Raw genomic sequence first — 22,386 nt, 5'->3', positions numbered from 1 at the left:
ATGTCCTATGCGTTCTTACGGCATATGTGGGAACTATATATGAAGTGGCGTAATTATACACTGTCATGTCTGGCGGTCTCTCGGGACAAAGAAGGCTTCACCGGCAAACCTGCAGCTGGGTTCACGCTTCGTCGTTTTCTCAAGGCCAAGAAGCTGGAGACTAATTCAGCGTCACCTGGGGCGAATGAACGAGCAATTGTCTCGTGTATCTCCGGCCGTTCAGCCGCCCAGAGCTGATGGGCGAGACGAGTTTTGGGACCCCAGGGTGAAATGAGTCAGCGGCCTCGTGCGGCGCTCAAGCGACAACGTCGCTTTTGGGGTGTTTCCGGGAAGCACCAGCGCCCGCCCGGACTACGACGACGCCCAGCGCCGACGATCACGCGCAAGCCAGGAGCCCCCCTTCCGAGACGACGGCAGCCGCCGCCTTCCCTGCTGGAGAAACGGTGGTTTCCGCGAAGGCCAGTCTCCGGAGCCTGTCAAACTGAACGCCACATCGAGTTTTCTCGTGGGGACCACCTGGACGTTTGATTCCCAAGTTACCACCTGTTGCCTGGTGTGCGGGGGCGATCAGGCGACATTGGAGGCGGAGCCCGGCGGGAAATGATGCCACATTATGGGCGGGTGATTACGAGCTGATCGAATATTGTGATTGGCCTAAAGAAATTCAGTGAACTCCCTCAACGAGTGAAAGGGGGAAATTAGCTGGATTGAAACGGGGTCCTGACGTGTTGTGAAAGACGCTCGACGATGTGCACGCTTGACCATTAGACGTTCGACCATGTAGGTGCTCGGACATGCAACGACTTCACATGTAGTAAGCTCCGATAATCATGGAGCCCTTGTATAAAAATATGTACATATGTATATAAAACGCTGTTCTCAACTCTCTGGATATCTCCTTCTCCCGGCACTTGGCACGACACCACACATGGATCATTCGTGGCTGATCGGACGCTTGGACTTCACAACAACACCTATCAAAAGCTTTGCCATTAGGGAGTTTTAGTATAGCGGAAAACAGCAACGCAAGAATTAGCGTTAGTGTTGCGTGCTGCAAGCTGCGCATGCGCAGAACTTTTACGCTACGTACGTACGCGATTTCCGGAATATAGCGTTTAACGCTAACGCACGCAAGGGATTCCGTACGTAGGGCAAGATGGCGGCGCCTGTTCGAGCGAGAGCCGTACACTTCGAATCTATCGAATCGTCGGCCTGCACTGTTCGGCTCATTCGTTCCCCACTAATGCTCGTGTTTGCTTTAGATTCGACAGCGGCTTACAGGTGACAAATGGGCGTTGTTTTCAATATACGTTCTCGATTAGCGGCGGAGTAGGCTTAACGAGAGGGTCTGCTCATGTTTACTGTATCCGCCTCGAGATGGCGCCCAAGTCTATTTGCGTTAGCGTTAGCGTATTGCTGCGTGCCGCTATTCTAAAACACCACCTCGTACCGCGCAGTGCAGCCTTTCTTTGCGTCAGCGTTGCGTCGCACGCTAACGCTAACGTAAGTGTTTTCCGCTATACTAAAACTCCCTATTTTTCTAATGCTCTCTTGAAAAAAACTTGAACCCATGCATGACATCCAATATTATACAGTCTGTTTTAATACTAGTCACACCAACGCACTCTTAGCAATACATTTGCTCGCAGTGTAAGAATGCAGCAATGTTATCTGGAACTACCATTGTTTCGTACAGCAAAGGAATAAAATTGGCCGCATATCTGCTTGCTTCGCTGCAAATGACGTCGAAAGACGATAGTCTTCTGCCGCCCCTTATTCGTAACACCCTCTCTTCTCCCCTCTCCCCCTCACGCTCTTCCCCTCCCCTCTCCACTCCTCCCATGATGGACGCAATGGAGTTTTGCTGAGCCATAGCCTCCTCTATACTTTTCGTGCCCGCGCGTTGGCGCGGAATACGCAGGCGCCGTCCGTCCCTCATAGTTCCGGTGCTTGCCGCTAGAAGCCGCCCCGATCCCACAATAACAGCAGACGACGTGGCCTATGTGCACGCTTGCATTGGTGATCATCTAGAAACGTCTTCATGGCATTAGACTATGCGTATACGCTAAATAGGGTGCACACATAAAATTTTAACACAAACACTGTATGCGGAATGCAATGCGAACTTTTATATTTGATTTCGCGCTCATAGCATGAGCACTTTTCGAGACAACGGTTTGGCATGGAAATCTTTCGCAAAGTCGGGTTTGTCAGTCACGCTCGTCGCGAAGTTCACAAAAAGTGGACGGAGAAACTTCATAAACACAACGTCCAAGAGTTTTTCATGATGGCCTGGGGCTGACCACTTGAGTTGTTCACGTTTCTGAAGTACTTTCGCGGCGTTGTCAACGGCAGCCTTTAGTGGCTGCTTCATCTTTCTCGCTTTTGCGAGGAAAACTTCCAGGTACTTCTTTAGCGAATGCAGAACCATTACAAGCTCAGCAGACGGATAGAGGAGTCCACCTCTGTCCTGGTGCCTAACTAAGGCATCCGATGGCGTAGAAGTGTTTGGTTTCGTTACTAGAGTGAAGCATTCATCACAGGAAATGGTTTCCTGGATTTTTCGTGCGATATATCCACCAACCATTGCTAGTGCAGCAACATCTGGTGTTGGGAGCAACGTCTTCCCCCTGTCGAGATGCTCTTCGAGGGTCGTGGTACGCTTCCTGAGGGCTGCATCGCTTCTTTCGGTTTGCTTTCCAGGCTGCAAATATGATGGATACTCTTGGAAGACGCTGGGCACAACGCCTTTCTTCAGTCTTCGTGTCGTGCACCCTTCTTTAAAGTCGCACGGGACGAATTGTTATTCCACTGTTTGTCGGCTACAAACAGTGGAATAACAAGATGTGCTATTTGGGGTCCAGTTGTCTCTCGAGATTACCTTAAGCCACTTTTCGCGAAGTTCTTGGTCACTGGGAATTTCGTGGAATGATACTCCGGTTTCTTTCCGGCCGCTCCATGATTTGCAGTGCGGTACGCAGCAGTACGGCATTGTGCAGCATTCGGGGCGCAACCAAACTTCTGAGCTTGGACAGCCGCCTTTTCTCTTTATCGGTAGTGCTGCACACAACAAAAATACCACTTTTATGTATGTTGCCTTGAAAGAAGCGAATTTTCTTTACGATGTAACACATTTAACAGAGAACTTACCCGAGTCGACCAAAAGTTGGAAGAAAGCGCACACAGGCACGGCTGTCTCAGTGAATGCTGCAGTTAGCAAAGCACTTTGGGGACACGCACCACACTAGAAAGAACATCAACTGGCAAGCAGAGTTTTAGAACAAGCACGGTAAACTAATTTTGCACGCGGCGGGAAAACCGCAGCGTAGCGGTGTGCACCTGCTGTTGCAGCGAACGCCGAGTGAGCTATTATGGGACGCGAGCGCCCCTAGGGGAACGCCGAGGCGTTCAGGGGACGGCGGTGAGGGACCGACCGCGCAGGCACAAAAGTTATAGAGGAGGCTATGCCCAGGCATAGTTTTTTTTTAGGAGGCATTGATTTCCGCCAACGACGCCGTACAGCACATGCCGATGCCGACACCGGCGACGACGCCGGATTTTCTGCGACACGGCGCCCTCAACGCTATCTCGTTAAAATGAGGCGTCAACGTCAACATCAGGGCTTATTAGATCGCACCTGTAAGAACGCGTAGTTATAAAGCGAGGTACATCGAGGACGAAGACGCATGTGCTTGCTGCGGTAAAGCTAAGGAAACGACGGAACATGTTTTATTAGAAGCTACCCAGCTGCAAGTTTAAACTTCTTTAGCCTCCTTGAAGCCCTTGGGTTCAGGGATAGCAGAGGGAAAATAAACATGTCCACAATAGAGATTAGTAAGAGGTGATTGGAGGATTGATGGCAGAAACGTAGGGAGACCACAAAAAACGGAGGCGTACAAAACAGAGTTCCCAGCAATGGTTCAAAATGTTTGATGTTGGCAATTCTTTGCATTGTCACGTAGCAGTGACAGTCAAGAAAACAGTCGTAACACTGTGTATGACGAAACTGGCTGTTTATTGGGCGAACCTGTGCACACAAAAGCAAGCTACACTCTGCACAACGATAGCGGCGAACACCGTCGGCGATCGTCGAAATCTGATCAGCGGCGAAACGCGTCGGCTTTTATACCTGAGTCATCGAAGGTTCCAGATTAATCCCTGATGCCCGCGTTTCTTCCAGAGAGTTCTAGACAATTCGCGTCGCTCATACAATCAGATTACATGAGCGTCGGTGACCACAGACGAAGGATAGAAGCATCGATAGCGTTCGAGAAGCTTCCGATGCAGGCGCGTCCTGCGCCGAGCGATAACGTTTAACACTTGTTAGCCGGTGGAAAGTGGCCACCGGTGAAAGATAAACATGTATACGTGTCAGTATCTTTGTGTTTTCTCAGAAATATAGGTAGGACATTAGGCAAGGTAACAAGGGCTTGCTGGCGCAACCCACCACCCCGTTTAAAACGGGACGCTCATACAGCCCATCAACCCATCCATCCATCCATTGATACTTCTGTATATTACTACCTACTTCTCGGTCAAGTCTTGTTCACGCTGTTATCACGTTGTTCTGAATTTTGACCTAGTTTTACTTCCTTTCGGTGAAAGAATACATTGCTCGCGTCTTCGACGGCAACACTACCATGATTACCATGACGATCATCACTTGCGTGAGACACAAATATACCGTGAACACCAAATAATACGCTAAACGGTAGAGTTCTGAATATACAAAATATATGGACGCATAGCTGCTCTGCTGAGCCGAAGGCAGTCTCAGCGATCTCATCAGTCCGTGACAAGGTGAAACAGCAATTTCTGGAAGAGTGACAAAAGAGAGACGTCCGAACCTTCTTATGCAAACAACAAGCAAAAGTCATTATCAAAAGTGGTAGTTTCTAAATTGTACTGTATAATGGGTAACAGTTGGGGATGAAGAATTACCAAATATAAATAAAGAGCTAGGCAATTCTATAGCATACTAGGAGAAATAAAGAAAGATTAGGAGGTGTCTACTTACACATTTTCTTGCGAAGAAGGTGGTTTAGTCGAAGGGAGAACCGAAGAGTGACAAAAGAGAGACGTCCGAACCTTCTTATGCAAACAACAAGCAAACGTCAATATCAAAAGTGGTAGTTTCTAAATTATACTGTATAATGGGTAACAGTTGGGGATGAAGAATTACCAAATATAAATAAAGAGCTAGGCAATTCTGTAGCATACTAAGAGAAATAAAGAAAGATTAGGAGGTGTCTACTTACACATTTTCTTGCGAAGAAGGTGGTTTAGTCGAAGGGAGAACCGATTCCGTAACCGTAGCTAAGAAGGCCGTGTACGAAACAGTGGTTGCCGACACCGTAGCCGAGGGTGCTCACACCGTGTCCGTAAGCTGTTGTGGCATGGATGGCAGGGACAGCTGGAGCAGTGGCATATAGGTGGCGAATAGAGCAACAGCGATTGGGACTGGGGCAGCGGGCTCAACAGTAGCAACTCGGGTCACAGTAGGAGCAGCAGCAATCACTGGAGCAGCCGCGTAAGTGTAGGACAGTTGGAGCAGCGCGCAGAATAGTGATTGTTACTATACTGGGAAGAGGCGTATAAGGTAACAAAAGGGCTCCCACCGGAAACCAGAAGATCCGCTTTTCCAGAAAGCAAATGTGCACTGCCTTTAATATATGAAGGGAGAATGGGTGGAAGTTTCCTTAATAGGTTGTCAACGTAGCAGGTAATTTTCTCCGTTACGGTAGAATTTCCTGAAATCGTAGGCCACACAGGATTGTTTACTTTGTGATTTTTTTAATAATAGCATAGTGTTGGACTATCCTGTATTATCGTGTGGGCCTGTCTTGCGTGTCTGTCGGTAGTCGCCTAAATGCTATTGTGTTCCACTCTTAATGGCCAAGCTTAAGCGTCCTCCAATTCCGATGGTGTTTGGCTGTACTTTGGTTCTAGGAAATATTGAGGGGAAGGTTGAAAACCGAGCCTTTCTAAATTTTGGACACGCGCGCACCTCAGGGCAACAGCAAACAATCAATAAAATTATAACAAGACGTCGTAGGGCCTTCCCATTTTGATTTCAAACGGCTTAAATTGCCCCCGTAAAAAATGTATTCTCAGCAATGCAATGGTGTTTAAAAGTAAAGCCGACTTAAAGGGGATCAGTGTAAGCTTGGTCTTTGTAAGCTGGCTTTCCGACGTTGTGTGCTGCAGTGAAGCCTACTGATAAAGAAAAATGTTACACGAACGGAGCCTGATAACGTTATCGCGTTCGGCTCTTAAAGGCGAAGCTTAAGCGTCCTCCAATTTTTTTCAACCATTTTCACTTTCATTATTGCTCATTTATTTATTTCAATGAGCAAGTACGAGTAACATTTCTCATGATGTCTTTGGTGTCGAATGGCTTCTTATGGTATGATATATATATATATATATATATATATATATATATGTGTGTGTGTGTGTGTGTGTGTGTGTGTGTGTGTGTGTGTGTGTGTGTGTGTTGTCTGGTGGCTTTATATGGTCACGAGTAACCAAATCGAACTCCTCGGTTCCACTTGTTCTCTCGGTTATGCATAGCGACGGTCTCGCATGTGGCAGCATTGATGTGATTAGGTAGCACAAGAGGGTGTATTAGTCAAGGGCCGGCTCTCCTAAGTTCACGTGTTATGTGACACCACCGGGAAAAAATATTTTCCTCATCCGCTCACCGTGGCTATGAGTGGCGCTGGCTAACACTCCTGGGGCTGGATATAGTAACCTATAAATACCAAAGTTAGGGGACTGACTGATGGCCGTCACGGCAACACATTTGGTAGTGCAACGCACGCGTAATACGGAGGTTGTGGGTTCGTCTCCTACCGGCGACAAGTTATCTTTTCGTCCACTTTCATTTCTCTTTATTATTTTCTACGTTTCAATTTCAACCACAGCTAATTTCCCCGGTGCTTTTCTTGGCTTCATTGCCTGTTGGCTTTAAAAGGTCATGATTAACAAAATAGAGTCCCTCGGTTCCCACTGCTTCTCTCGTTGATATATATACCGGGTGTTTCAGCGAATACCTTCAAAACTTTTTACACTCATATTGCAAATATGAGTGCAATATTGCTTGTCCTTGTAGGTTTTATCCTTTTTGTTGATTTTGTTGATTATTCCCTATGATGTTAGCCGAGATCACTATATTTAGATGTTCTTCTTCTGTGTGTGCGTGACATGCCTGTTCATCTTTGTATATTAGTTTTATTGCGATAGCAATTATATGGACACTTCAACCGGATTTCTGCCGTCGCCGTCGCCGTGAGGTTACCTATAGATAAAATCTTCGCCGCGCGCCGTATGCCCGAGCGGAAGCGTGCGGGGACGCGCGCTATCACGGAGAGCGAACGCACTCAATCACCCACGCGCAAGCAAGGAAGCGGGAAGCCAGCGCCGGATAGAGTGCGGGGGGGGGGGGGGGGCGCACTTATACTCTGCCAACAACCGCGCTCGTCGCTCGCTCTCCCGCACCGTCTCTTATCTCCACACGGCTCTGACCTTTATGCGCCGTGCATTCGCCGCTCAGTTTCCGTTGAAGCGATAGACCGCACGTACCTTCGCCCGCGGTGGCGTATGCACTCGCTGCCAGCGTTTTCACAGTCGTTGTCTCCAGTCATTCAGTGTGATCTATTCATGTTTGTTTGTGCGCGCTCACACCACGCTTGTTCATTCAGTTAGTAATAGTTGGGCCACATTTTCCAACGCACGCTACACATGCAATGCTGCCCGGATCGGCAGTGCAGCCCTACAGGTGTGTCCCTTCGCACGCGCTGCCCACGGTAAGCGCTTCTCATCAACACCACCGCTTCACACGCGCCTTCTCGTGGTCATCGAGTCTCTCTTCATGTCGGTCTACTTACGCCGCAGCACACCTGCTTACTTAATCAGCTCATGTTTACTACAATTCATATTGCTACCAAAGCCGCTCACCTTACTTCGTATGACATTGCTGTGTTGCTATCGCATTCATTGCTTCGACCTTAGGGCGAAACTGTGACATTTTTTGTTTTGGCTTTTTACTGAAATAGTGCGTAGGTATTTAGATGCTTTATATGCTGCATCATTTGCCTAACTTATAGTATATGTCTCTTGTTATTTATTTCTGATGTTCCCCCCTACAATAATGCCCTAGAGGGCGCTGTAGGTATTGTATATAAATATAAATGGTATATAAAGAGGTTGATTGGTGGCAGATAGCACAATTCTAGTTCATGAGCTGGTCTACTCGAAGAGGCGGACATGCAAAAGAAATTGAAATCCGTAATCAACTAATTACAAAAAATTCACTAATTAAGTTTTTAACTAAGTACCTGATGACCCATATTGGATATTACAAATGCTAGGCGTGGAGCTCGCAAGGCGGATCCACTTGGCACGAATTCTCGGGATGACATCAGTTGGGAGATCTTAATTCCCGAACGTTGATGAGAAATGCATTGGCGTTGCAGGTACTTGCTTAACAAGACGTAGCGTTGTATATATATATATATATATATATATATATATATTGGAACGCCTCGGTTGAGGCGAAAGAAAGAAGAGGAGGACGACGGATCTTTTGGTGCGGAGCGCAGTACAAAACCGGAGCTCGACTATTTTTCCGCAAGTCTAATTTATCATCTGTACATACACACGCCTCATCCGTAACTGTTTTGTGGTGGAGGTGCTGGGTACTCAACCACGCAACACCGTTCTGCAACCACCTGATCTACGCCGAAGCCACCGCTTTGCTGGACTGCCGCCGTTGCCGCTGGTGGTCGACATGTCTCGCGGTGAAGATGGAACTCGGACTGTACCAGTTCCTGCAGAAGCAGCCCCTTCCCTGGTTACAGCGGCTCCTTCGGTACCCGCTTCGGCCACGGCTGGTCCCTGGCAGCGTCAGCACCTGATAGAGCCTCGCACATTCGGAGGCAAATCTGGCGAGGACGTGGATGAGTGGCTCACACACTACAAACTGGTGAGCGTCTCTTACCATTGGGATGCGGCAACTCAGCTGTCTAACGTCGTGTTTTCCTTAACGGACACGGCACTTGTGTAGTATGACAACCAAGAAGACACCCTCACGACCTGGAATCCGTTCGTATCTGAAATAACGGGGTGTTTTGGGGACGCAGTCGCGAAGAGGAAGGAGACTGAACAAACGCTGCTACAAAGAGCCCAAATACCAGGTGAGACGTGCACGATGTATACTGAGGCTATATTAAAGCTATGCAAGACCTTCAACCCTCGCATGTTAGAGGAGGACAAGGTCGGCCACCTCTTAAAAGGAATTTCTGAGGATGTCTATCACTTCCTCATCGGCAAAGATACCATTGGTACAGTAGCTGACGTCATATGGCATTGTCGTACATTCGAAACCAGGACGATGCGGCCTATAACGCCTAATTTCAGTCGGTTGCTGAATGTGACTTCCGTAACAAGTGTTGATGACTACGCGTCCTTTGATCTTGCGTCTGCAATACGCGATATTGTACGGGAAGAGCTCACCCGACACGGGCACTCGGCCCCTTGTGATGCGGCGCCAATCCCGGTTCCCTCTCATCATGTTTTTATCGCAGCTACTGGTGTCGAGGTCTACCACTACAGTTCCCGCTCGCCACCGAGGCCGCAGCGCAATCACTACGCAGAGTCGAGGTACGGACACCGCTTCAGCTATCCTCGTCAGCCGGCCGCTACCCACCAGGAGCCGCAGGAAGATGCATTTGTCCCACAGCGTCGCGACAATGCTTTTCAGTAGTACAGTGCATATCGCCAACCTCCTGTGTGTTATTGTTGTGGTGCTACCGGGCACATAGCTCGGTTCTGTCGTCGGCGCAGGGATACATCACGATACGATCCGCCATCAACGTTTCGTCCCGCCGGAAATGGTCGCAACAACGATCCCTGGGCCATCTTTTCCAGGAGCACCTCACGACAAGAGAATCGGCGCAATAGTTCTTCCGCTTCTGACCGTAGTTTGACACCTCTGCCCGCCCGACTGTACCGTTCGCCTTCACCACGATGGCGGCTTTCACCACCGCCACCGCTGGGAAACTAGCCGGCGCGACCAATGGAAGTGAGGTCGCACAAAATGATTTACCTCAGATGATTCCGCCAGTTACGATGCTCAAGAACAAAATACACGTGTTAATAGATGGAGTATGTGCAGCGGCTTTAGTGGACCCTGGTGCAACCATTTCTGTTATGAGTCGTTCCTTCAAAGATAGCATTAGCCGCAAAGTTATGTTGTCTTGGCACGAATCGACAAGATTTTGTGGTGTCGGCGGGGAAATACTTCACCCTCTGGGAGTTTTCTTCGTTAACATCTTGTTGGCCGGAAAGGTGTTCCCAACTGAGTTCCTGGTTCTGCAGCAGTGTACGCACGAAGTTATTCTCGGGCTTGACTTTCACCAAGCGTGTGGTGCTTTCGTCGACTGTGACACCGGTGAACTTTCAATCAGCAATGAAGTTGTTACTGCCCTCGGTGACGAGCTTCCACCCACGGAGGACAAACTGGTTGTTTCCGATGAACTGACAGTGCCACCATGGTCCATGCGGTCGGTTTCCGTGTTCGCTTCCGTCTCTGCCGTATCTCCCTTTCATGCCATCGCTCAATCTCTCACTGGTCAGTGTGCTAAGAAAGACGTCTTAGTTCCTCGCTGCATTGTATCGATTACAAACCAAGCCACGTTTCTGTGAGCACTTAACTGTTCGCCAGTGCCTGTTATACTTCCTGGAGGAATGAAACTCGCCATCTTTGATTATGCCTTCGGAAATTCTATTGCTGCCGTTAACGACGAAGAAGGTCATAAACGCTTGGCCGTTTGCGAAAGCAGTTACTGCTACGAGTCGCAGATTCTGTGCATGGTTAGTAAGAACCTACGGTAATACAAGTGACAAACTGCGACAAGTGCTGCGACAAGTGCCAGTGTCACACGGGACCTACAAGCACTCCGCAAGGCCTTCTTCATCCTGTATCGCGGCCTACTACACCTTTCGAGCAAGTTGGTATCGAATTGCTAGATCGAACAACAACTTCGAACAACAGCCGCTGGGTCATCGTCTGTGTCGATCACCTAACTAGATAGGCGGAAACTGCTACGATATCTACCTCCACAGATACTTGCTTCGCCGCCTTCTTGTTACGCTACTTAATTCTTCGTCACGGTCCGCCTTGCGTAATCATCAGCGACAGTGGTCGCCAATTCGTCGCTGACGTCATGGAAGAATTGCTTAGACTCTGCACTTCGCAGTTCCACCACTCAGCACCACATAATCCCCAGACGAATGGCCTTGTCGAACGTACCAACCGCACCCTGACCAACATGCCAGCTATGTATGTATCGTCTAATCACAGGAACTGGAATCACTTCTTTTATTATTTATTTATTTATTACCTATGCCTACAATACTGCGAAGCACGAAACTACGGACTTCACACCTTTCTACCTGCTCTACGCTCGGGCACCGCGCAGTTGTCTTGATACCATTTTCCCCTTTACACTCCATACAGAGGACTCAGTTGCCGAATCTCTGTGCCGTGCTGAAGAAGCCACACAAATTGCTCATCTGCGTACACTGGCATCACAAGACCGATCCAAGGAGCGGTATGACCACCGCCACGACTCAATTTCATTTGCAAAAGGTCACTTGGTGTGGCTGTGGACCCCTCAGCGCAGACGTGGGTTATGGCAAAAGTTCCTGGCTCAGTATACCGGTCCCTTCACAGTCATTGGCCGCATTAGTAATTTAACATATGTGGTCGCCCGTGTTAGGTCACCAGCACGCCGCTCTAGCGCTACTCAACTTGCGCATGTTACGCGCCTCAAGCGATATCACTCTATCACTCAGCCCTAACTCCCATGGTGGGCTTCGTCTGCGAAACGGGCAATGTAACGCCTCGGTTGAGGCGAACGAAAGAAGAGGAGGACGACGGATCTTTTGGGGCGGAGCGCAGAACAAAACCGGTGCTGGACTGTTTTTCCTCGAACCTCATTCATCATCAGTAAATAAACACGCCTCATCCGTAACAATATATATATATAATTCAATTCGTAAGTACAAGTAATGTCCCCTATGTTGTCCCTCGTGTCTTCGTTCCGTTGGCTTCTTATGATCTGATTAACAAAAATCGGGCACCTCGGTTCCCTATCTTCTCGTTCATATAAATATACACATATAAGGAGAAAGAGAGAGAGAGTTCGCAATAAGTTTATCATGGATATCACCTTGCTCTAATGAAAATAGAGACCATGTGGCCGTGTATCATTAAGCCCCGTCGGATGTAAGTTCGGTTTACACACTCTAGATGAGACGCCGTCATGGTTGCCGCCCACTGAAGCCTGGCCCGCGTTTAGGGCTGCCTTGGTGCACCTCAACAACAGCAACTATAGCCATCGCGAGAGACCATACGATCCAGACACACGTAGCTGTCGACTCCCTCGGAGCGCACATTCCTAATCTGCCAAAGATAACCGACCATCACCTAGTTTGCCTACCAGCCGAGATACCTCAATCGATCTTTTCAAAAGTGATTAGCGCCTATCTAGAGTGTGTACCGTCATCTTATAAACCGGCGGCAAATCCTTCCTCTCCCCTGTGGTGCCTGCGACAGCCTCAAGTGTATTTTACTATTCCCGGAATCACCAAGAAGGCCACTCATCCATCGCCGGCTCTGAAGCAAGTGACGCTCCCAGTACTGCACCAGACATATCCTGACTGTATATATATATATATATATATATATATATATATATATATATACCGACGGTTCGACCTCACGTACCAGCTCAAGTGCCGCATTCGACATGTAACCCAAGCAAGTTGCTGTTAAATTCAAATTGTCACATATGACTACATCTACTTCGGCAGAACTTGCAGCCCTTCATGCAGCTGTGACCTACGTGGCTGAAGAGGCGGTATAGAGATGGGTCATATTTTGCGACTCTAAGGCAGCCCTTCACAGTATCAAGTCTGCTTTACATCACAGAACCTACGAGCAGATGATGTCCGACATGAAGGACGTACACGATCATGCTCTGGAAACAGGGCACAGCATGGTCTTCCAGTGGATTCCTGCTCACTGGGGCATCGTCGGGAACGACATTGCTGACAAGGCTGCCCGTTCCACCCACGAACACACCCAGACGCGTTCAATACCTTTGGCGAGGACGGACACTGCCAGGGAAATTCGTCTGCTTGCGTGCAAAAAGTCACCAGCTTTCTGGAATTCAAGTGCCTTCAATTGGACCCCTTGCTACGCCTACAACTGCCATCTAGCCTTTCCCGCGGCGAAACAACCGTGCTGTGCCGCTTGTGGCTGGGAGTGGCGTTCACGAACGCTTACTCAAAAGCTTAGAAATAACCTAAAGGCAAAAGTTTACGAGGAGAGAATTCTAAGATAAATTATGCTCCATTACACGAAGCGCGCAATGGTAATAGGGCATATGTATTCACTGAAGACAGAGATATGAAAGATTTGTTGACAGATTTCATTAGAATTCCACTCGCCATCGCCTTCCTCGCGTGTGGCCTGCAAAATTGCGAAATAAATGCGAATAATCGCATCGAACGATCGCGGTAGCGGCCTTGCGCAAAGTTTTTCTCCACTCGGGAGCATCTCTAAGCGGGAAGCGGGGAGATCAGTGGTCGTGAAGCTGACCGGGCATTGTAATGAGGTGTAGAAAGGTTCTTCTCGTACAAGCCCTGGTTTGTAATGGGACGGCCTAGAGCTAACTGCACTGACTCTTGTTGTTCTTTTTCTTAATTCTTTTTTACGCTACAAACGTGTTCAGACAATTGCGTCGTTAACTGGTGTTTGCCTTATTAACTGTGTACTTTTATGTAAGACATGCACGACAGAATTGGCTGAAGAACTATAGAATTTACTTTGGGGTGCTAAATTCGGCTTGTTCTTTTTTTTTGTCTGCATGTTCAAAATAGAAGAAGTGATGAACGGCTATGTTGTTCCGCAGCTTGTCGCTAGAGGTCAATGTCTGAGCTCCAGACACATCGTGAAACGAGCTTCCTACAACGAAATCGTCTAACCAGCTTCGGCAACGGGACAAACGCCATTTAGTTCCCAATTACCACGCCACCCTTCACCACAGTACAGTGTCTCACATAACCACCTTATTACTTGCAACCTTTGGTCAAGATTAATGGACCGGTTGAAGTACAATAAGTAACGTGACATCATTTCGATTGAGACATATGCATGTTGTCGTACGGATGAAAATTCTTATATTCTTACGGAAATACCAGTTGCATACATGGCATCTCAGTCGCGACTGCTACATGCCGTTGTGCCTTAAAGAAATGTAATGATTTTAGGTACGCGTGACAGTGCATAACAACTAGAGGTATGCTTCATCTATTTATTATTGCAGTCTCTCTCTCTCTCTGTCTATCTCTGTGCGCGCGTGCGTGCCTGTGCTGGACGTGCAATAGTCCCGTACGTGCGTGCGGGACTATGTCGGAGCGCCGATAGTTCACAATAGCTCAGGAACCATTTAATTGCGTTTCGCTTCACGTTGTACGCCAGCACAGTCCTAAAGAATGATAAAGGAAGCTAGCAAACAGATTGCATCGCACATTGGCGCTAAAGAGTAGCGCAAATTTAATGCATGGTATGCGTTGGACTAGCTTAGCTCAGTTTGTGTTTACTTTAAACTTGCTCTTTTTTGCGTTTTTGCAATTTGGCGATGAGCATTATACTTGTGTTAAAGTTTTTGAGTTCCGTTATGTACTACTGGCGGTGCTTCACATTCTAATTCGATTACTGTGTCTTTGTTGGGTTGTACGTTATCCCGCTTTACACCACGTGCACAGATACCGGAACAAAATATGTTTAGAAAGGTGGAGAATGAACAAAAAAATTCATTGTTGTCCGTGAGTCCCTGAAACAGATATGGTATAAATCCTGTTTAGGAAGACTATCAAGATCGTCTTCGACAATTTTCGAGGTACAATTCAACCCCTATACGTCTCCGCAATCAAGCAATACAATATTGCACATGTATTTATTTCAGTACTGCCTTCAGGAAGAAAAGGCCGCAAGTACGCATATGGTAGTGCCGGTTATACTATCAGGACAATACACCACTTTCACGTCTCTCACTAAATACATCTACGGCGAAAAAGATGCATTTTTCTCTAACCCTACAACCGTAAAGCCTATATGACTTACATTTATCTTAGCGCAATGTTCTTCAATTTAATTAACAAGTCTCATTTATAAAATACCTTTAGGTACACTTAGCCACATTTCACGAGTTCTAACAAGCTTCTCTTTGTTGGCGAAACTGTCGTATTCAGTGACTATACCCTGAAAATATACGTAATTTCTTCATTTCTATGCAATGTCGAGTAGTTCTAACTGGAAGTTTGAGTGAGCTTTCCGCATATAATCCGTAGATGGGATAATTTTTCAACGCAGAGCTAATACATCTGTCTTCAAGCACCAATAAATGAAGCCGGGTACGTGTGTACATGAACAAGGCGGTATTCATACCGGCGAATGACAGAGATCCGCGATTCGCGACCAAGAAGCTATACTCACGGCAGCGCTATTTTCGCGCCAGCGAACTTGTCCTTCCCATCAACGCACCGAATTATCTTCCCATTGTTCACGTCTGATTGCACAAATATGGATACCTGAAATAACCATCAGCGTATTCCGACGTCCTGCACTTGCGCCGCTGACTGGTTCAGCAGCTTTGGGAGTCGAGTAGCGGAGCGGAAGAATAACTCAGTGAGCAAGTTCGCGAAATTGGTCGCTTTTCGACCAAGGAAACCGTGATTGAGATCCAATTTTATCGCCCGACCTCTGTCTGTCGGTGATATGAATGCCGCCTAAATCCAGCTTTCCAACCCGTGTCGCGATATCTACACGCATAGAGAGAGTGCAAAATCTTACGGACGAAAGCTTTTTTTTTTTTTCCGTGGAACAGTAGCTGAATATTTTTTTTCTTTTTCAATCCATTTTTTTAAATGTTTCTTTGCAATGAATTTGGGAATCTCGTGTATTTTTTATTTATAGCATGACATAAGTTAGACTACAAACGGGAGCATTGGAGCGAACAGTGATGTTGATTACGCAGACAACGTTAACAATGACTTCTTGGCTACCGCTGGCCACAGTTTAAAGTATTAGAGCCTAAGTACATACATGTTCCACATTTATGTAACCAGAGACTCTACAAAGCAGTGTCCGACTAAAAACAAGACCGTGTATTGCGCTATAATATATGATAATAGTATATTAGTATACAAGATTGGCCTATATGAGAAAAGGAGGGAATAGCACATGTCTCACATTTACTTTTACATCAACGCACTAAAAAAAAAACTTCTTGGTGACAAAATAATTTCATTCGTATGACGGACAATAAGTGATAAACAAAACGGTTTAGCACAGTCAACTATACGCTTCTTCATCGCGCTCATTATTACGATATCTACTCAATGCAAAAATATTTATCTGGTCAGTAAAGATCCTCAGTAATACTTTGCTTAGTAGTAACATTGAACTGTCGTGCAAAACGACTGCAGTATTTACTGAAGGTATCGATGATCTCTCAGTGTCTTCAGCCATTAAGTGCACAGAGAATGGAAGCAATAATAATTTTAAAGCAATGTATTCAAAAGTAAAGCGATCGTCTCGGCTGACCCCCCGTGAAGCGCGAATAAACCGTTTCACTTAAAATGTGGCCATCCTCTACTGCATTTGCTTGCTGATTGTGCATAACTTAATTTATTCCTATAGCACCTGCAGCATGGTATGAGGTGAAATTGTAAAAAACAGTAAAAGCTACATTTCTTCCAGACATCTGGCAATAAATTGCGCATCCAATGTCAGCCATACGAAAGGTCATGGGGAAAAATATTTATCAAGAGAAGGAGAAAACAGCATGTTTCCTAGCACAAGTACTTGCGGGGGACTAGGGTTTATAAAAAAATTGGCGGCCTGAACCATTTTTAAACATTGCACACATATAGAATGCCATTATGAAAGAGTGATCAGCTGTAACAAGGCACCAAATCTTGCCCACTACCTCACAGCAAGTCTTTAGACATGATTACCAAAAACCTGCGTGAAAATTAGGATAATTAGCGTGGCGTGCAAATTAGGATCCTCAAAAATATGAATTACGAAAGGTCTCATGGGTTTGTATCGTGAGCAGAGCTCATGCATTAACAAGCATTTTGTAAACTTGATCTGCGAGGCTATATTCAGCTGATGATATCAGGAAAACATGCCAGCCAATAATGCACGCTTACTACCATTTCTCGAATGTCTTACCTTAGGTTGCAATGACAGATGACATGAATTCTTAAGCTATGTAGAAAAAAAAGGAAAGCCTTGCTCTCATTATGACACACATTTTACCTGCACAAGGGTAAGTTGCATTGCAATTTTATTTATTAGTGGCAGCGAACATCAACCAATTCGATGAATGACGGCATGCTCAGCGAAAATCAGAAATAGCCATGGAAGTTCCCGAAAACCAACAAATAAAACTTGTATACCCCCCAAAACATTAGCAGAGCAGATAGGCTAATAGGTGAATCGTCACTTCGTATGCGACCGGATAACAAACAATCCGGGTAACGACCGGATTTCAACTCAAAGTGTTTAAAAATAAAAACATTTTGCATGTCCGAATACGTGATAAAAAATACAGCATCAGCAAAACAAACCAATTTATGGCCGGCCAATTCAACAGTTCGCGCACAAGATACCCAAGCAAAGATTCCTTTTCGATACAGATTACACGCGACTTTCCAGTACTGGTCTAGCAAAAAAAAAAGTGGGACAAGGCTCTCATGGTATATTGTTACTGTGAAACTTAAAAAGCGAGAAAATATTCATTAGTCGCCAGGTGTGTACACCTATGAAACCTATCTGCGGAATGCTGGCCTACAGAAGCAGGCCTTCGGAAACATGTCATGCATGCGGATGACTTATGTTTACTGCGCGAAAAGCTGCACCTCGACACGTGCCTTTTACAGCAGTCGAAACCCGGTCACACAGGATTGGTCACTTAAAACACGACTCTAATTGCTCTATTTCGATTCTTGCTGCGATGTATATAGAAAAATGTCATGTCTCAATACCATGCGTCAAGTTTGACGCGCGCTCAAAATACTGTAAATTGCTGTAATGCATATGTAAGTTGGGAGTTGCTCCTTATTTATGCGAGATATCGCCTCCCTGACCCTCACAAATGAAGGGGACCACGACGTCTCAGCAAATCGCGATCGCTCTTTGCTATGCATGGCGTCTTTATACTTCTGCACTTCTTGTTGCATTCCACGACACATGTAGCACAAAATGCTTGAAGCACAATTTAGCAGAGTTGATAATGCTGATAGTTTTGCATGGTCGCGTGCACACTTTAGCCCCCTCGTCACGTTTCCACTTTCTTGGCTCTCTGTCGTCGCAAGTATTCATTTGCTGTATTTTATTCCCTTCTCTCTCATTCACTCATTATAAGCTAAGTTTGGGGTTTCGTTCTCGTGGAGACTGAGTGGTGTATAAAAGAGGCTTCGCAAGACTAGCGACACAGCAGTTGGCTGAACAGTGTCAGCGCAGCAGCAGCAACCATGGTAAGACACAAGGTCAACTAAAGAGTAAGCTTTGATCAGGGCTCCGCAAAGTGTGCGTTTGGCAACTTTTATGCTTAGGCGAACCATAACGATTTATTCATTTCACGTTTTATGAGCAGCTAATTCCGTTACCACACTTAATATATCAGGAAAAGCCAAACTGTATCGCATTTCTGTAGATAATCACACCGTGCTGTTTTTTGTTCTTCATATTTAGCAGATTAAGTACACCTAATGTCTACGTCATACATTTATGTCTTCGTTCCCTAAATAGCAGCCATAGTACTATGCAGTGGCAATACGGCACTTGGCATTCACTCTTGATGCTGCCCAATGTCACCTGTAGTTCTGCGAATTATTACGGATCATTTCTCTATAACGTGTAATATACAAAGAAAATATGCTGAAACACAACATATTTCTGCATATACCAATTGTAAACGCTATGACTGTCGTCGTAGTACATAAAAATTATTTACATAATATTTAAAAGAAAAAATAATTGCTGTGGCTTAGCTCAGCTAACCCTGGATATGAAAAGCGAGCACTTGTTTTTAATTTTTTTTTCATCCAAGCCTGCTTTGTCTAAGGTTGTGGTCCCGCTTCCGGCGTTTTCTAGCCGAACGGCTCGCTCTTCCTCAGTCTCCGACGCTAGCTTCGCGCGCTTCGCATTCCGGACCCTCTCCAGTAAAGCAATTCGCCGGGCGATATCGGCGGGGTGGTTAGACACCGCGGCGGCTTAAAGCCTCCCGCTTCCGCGCAACATTCAGAGAAGAAGGCCCGGCCTTGCTCTCATCCATGGCCAAGCTCGCATTTATTATTATTATTTTTTTTTTTGTAGACCGCGGCGCTCCACTTAGCCAGGCGCGCGGCGAGTCACGTGATCAGGTGGCAAACCAGCTGCGGAGAGCGCATGCGCCAAGCCGGCAACGGCGGCGGAGTTTGGCGTGGCGAATCATACGCTCGCGCTGACAATTTTTTTTTTTTTTTTTTTTTTGTAGGCGAGTGCGGCGCTGCTCTTAGCCAGGCGCGTGGTGATTCAGGTCATGTGTTGTCAAGGTCAAATTGGTGACGACAGCTAAACTCGGCTCGACGTCCTTAGTAAAGCTTTCGCTTTAAATCATTCTGCAAAATATAGCTCTCAATTTTCCAAAAACTGGCTGCACAAAACAAGAACGTACAAGAAACTACACCGTGGAAATGACAACGCGCTGTAACATACACGTAAGTATTGATGCTACGAAATTGTTTTATCTTGACATCACATCCTAGATTCGTGCCTGCATCATCCTGGCTCTCGCCACTGGCGCCATTGGCACTGGACTCGGCTACGAATTTGCCCCAGCGGCCAGCTATGGTTTTGCCGCTCCAGCCATCAGCGCTGTGCATGCTGCCCCAGCTATCGCATCCTACGCTGCTCCAGCTGTGACCAGGGTTGCCACCACCTACGCCGCTGCCCCAGTTGCCACTGCTGTCCATGCTGCTCCAGCCGTCACCACTCTTCATGCTGCTCCAGCTGTTGCCTCCTACGCTGCCGCCCCAGTTGTCGCCGCTGCTCCAGCTGTGACCAGGGTTGCCACCACCTACGCCGCTGCGCCAGTCGCCACTGCTGTCCATGCTGCTCCAGCTGTTGCCTCCTACGCTGCTGCCCCAGTTGTCGCCGCTGCTCCAGCTGTAACCAGGGTTGCCACCACCTACGCCGCTGCCCCTGTTGCCACTGCCGTCCACGCTGCTCCAGCCGTCACCACTGTTCACGCTGCTCCAGCTGTTGCTACCTACGCTGCTGCTCCTGCTGTGACTCGCATCGCCACCGTGGCTCACGCCCCAGTCGCCACCGCTGTTGCCGCTCCCGCCGTCGCCACCTACGCTGCTGCCCCAGCTGTTGCCACCACTACTGTCCACCACGCCCCAGCTGTAGCCACCGTTGCCCACGCTGCTCCAGCCATCGCTGCCTACCACGCCGCCCCAGCCTACAGTTACGGTGTTGGCACACTGGGCTACGGTGCCGGCCACTATGGTTTCGGGCATGGTCTCCTCGGCTATGGTCTGAACTATGGCTACGGTCTGGGCTCTCCCTTCGACTACACCACCCTGCTCCGCAAGAGGAAGTGTGAGTAACTTTACTCTTATAATTTAGTTGCTTCGCTGTTGTTTTCACTGTTTCATTATGGAGATATTCGGTACATCCTAGGGGTTTTACTCGTGGAAGCGTGCTATGTAAACTATGCAGTCATACGCTGCTGATTAATGCGTTCTCTATTGCAGAAATATATTTGTTGTGGCTTTTTGTGTTATTTTCAGAATCTCTCGTCTGCAGACAATAAAACATCTAGAAGCATGGCGCCTCTGGCATGCAAAGGACCAATGTGTTGAAATAAATATTTATGCATACCTATGAATTGTATTGTATTTTATTCATGCATGTGTTTAGGCATAACTTTACACTGCTGGAGGAAACAGTAGAAGCCTTCCAAGAAAAAGAAATCAAATGTAGCTTCTTTCACGATATGAAAAGAAGGAAGCGCTGATATTGCGTTGTTGTTATAAAAACAGTTTCAATCAGTATTTTAATGTTTCTGCTTGCAACAAAAGATAGCCATGACTGCTAAGACGTTACGAATTATTTATTTGTATACACAGAACAATGCAGTACTTATGCAGCGAGTTCCGCCAACATATGTTATGTGCAAGCTTTTGCTTATACTGTTCATCTTATAGGAGCGATGTATCAATGCAACCTGGAAAGTGAAATACAAACTCGGGTAAAATTCAAAGAGCCCCACCTCTTTACACAAACTCTGTGTAATACGCGCATAAAAGGATTTGCCATATACAGTCGAGCGCTTTGTAACGAATGCCTGTACTACGAAATGTCCTGCACGTATAAAGAAGCAATGATTGTGTCCCGGTTTTATTGTGAGCTCTGTGAGCGCGACCTTTGCACATAAGTTGCTTGTGTTAAGGAATGATTTCGGAGGCCCCTAACGCTTCGTTATAAAGCCATTTGATTGTATTCTGTTTGAAGAAGCACAATGCTTCTGCTCTTATTTTGAACAACCACGACGATTGGCGAGTTTTTTGCGAATGACACACCTGTACTGTCTAGTTAATATGAAGTACTTTTCATGGATTTTTAACAGGGCCCCACTTGAGAAAGCTTTTCTTTTTTCTTCTGAGTAATACGCGCTCTTTACGGAAGGGTGCCTATCCCAGATATTATATTCGATTCGACCATGCTAGGTCCTACGAGAACGTTTATTTTCGACCTCATATTTTACCGGTTGATCCCAAACCCTCACTTACCTTTACTCATTTTTTTGCCGGGGTTACTGCCTTAGTTACTTGTTTAGCGCAAAAAACAACGGACACGTGAAACACGACAGGACAAGGCGCTACTCTCAACTGACATAATTTTATTGCATCCCCCCTTTATATAGAGCAGAAACAAGAACATGCGCAGTGAGCACCATGCGCGGCAACCACCACAACATCTGATCGCCAGAGTGCACTCGTGACACATATTCCAAAAAAAACCATATTCAGCGCTGTACAAGCTTAAGGAAGGCACACTATAATGCACTGCGAACCCAGTGACTGTATGAAAAAAGCTTCTGATAATTCTCGGGCGGTGATATCACGGCTCTTTTTCAAAATCGTAGTGTCATGAAACATAGCTTTGCACTTGCATATTTTGCAATGTTGAGCTAAATGGGAACCTGTGCCTGTCGGTATAGATCGCTCGTGTTCTCTAAGGCGCTCGTTAACACA

General features: G+C 46.7%; 1 protein-coding gene across 1 annotated transcript; it reads left to right on the top strand.

Moving 5' to 3' along the window:
• Window positions 1-8,807: 8,807 nt before the first annotated feature.
• On the top strand, window positions 8,808-20,736 carry LOC119444847 (cuticle protein 16.5-like). The gene is made up of 2 exons (XM_037709188.1): window positions 8,808-8,906; window positions 19,891-20,736. Exons 1-2 carry the CDS (start codon window positions 8,808-8,810, stop codon window positions 20,734-20,736), a joined length of 945 nt encoding a protein of 314 aa, XP_037565116.1.
• Window positions 20,737-22,386: the final 1,650 nt, after the last annotated feature.

This window comes from Dermacentor silvarum, chromosome 3 (assembly GCF_013339745.2).
Source record: "Dermacentor silvarum isolate Dsil-2018 chromosome 3, BIME_Dsil_1.4, whole genome shotgun sequence".
Lineage (NCBI taxonomy): Eukaryota > Metazoa > Arthropoda > Arachnida > Ixodida > Ixodidae > Dermacentor > Dermacentor silvarum.
Note: the sequence above shows the minus strand (reverse complement) of the source record. Positions and strands in the feature narration are given on the sequence as shown.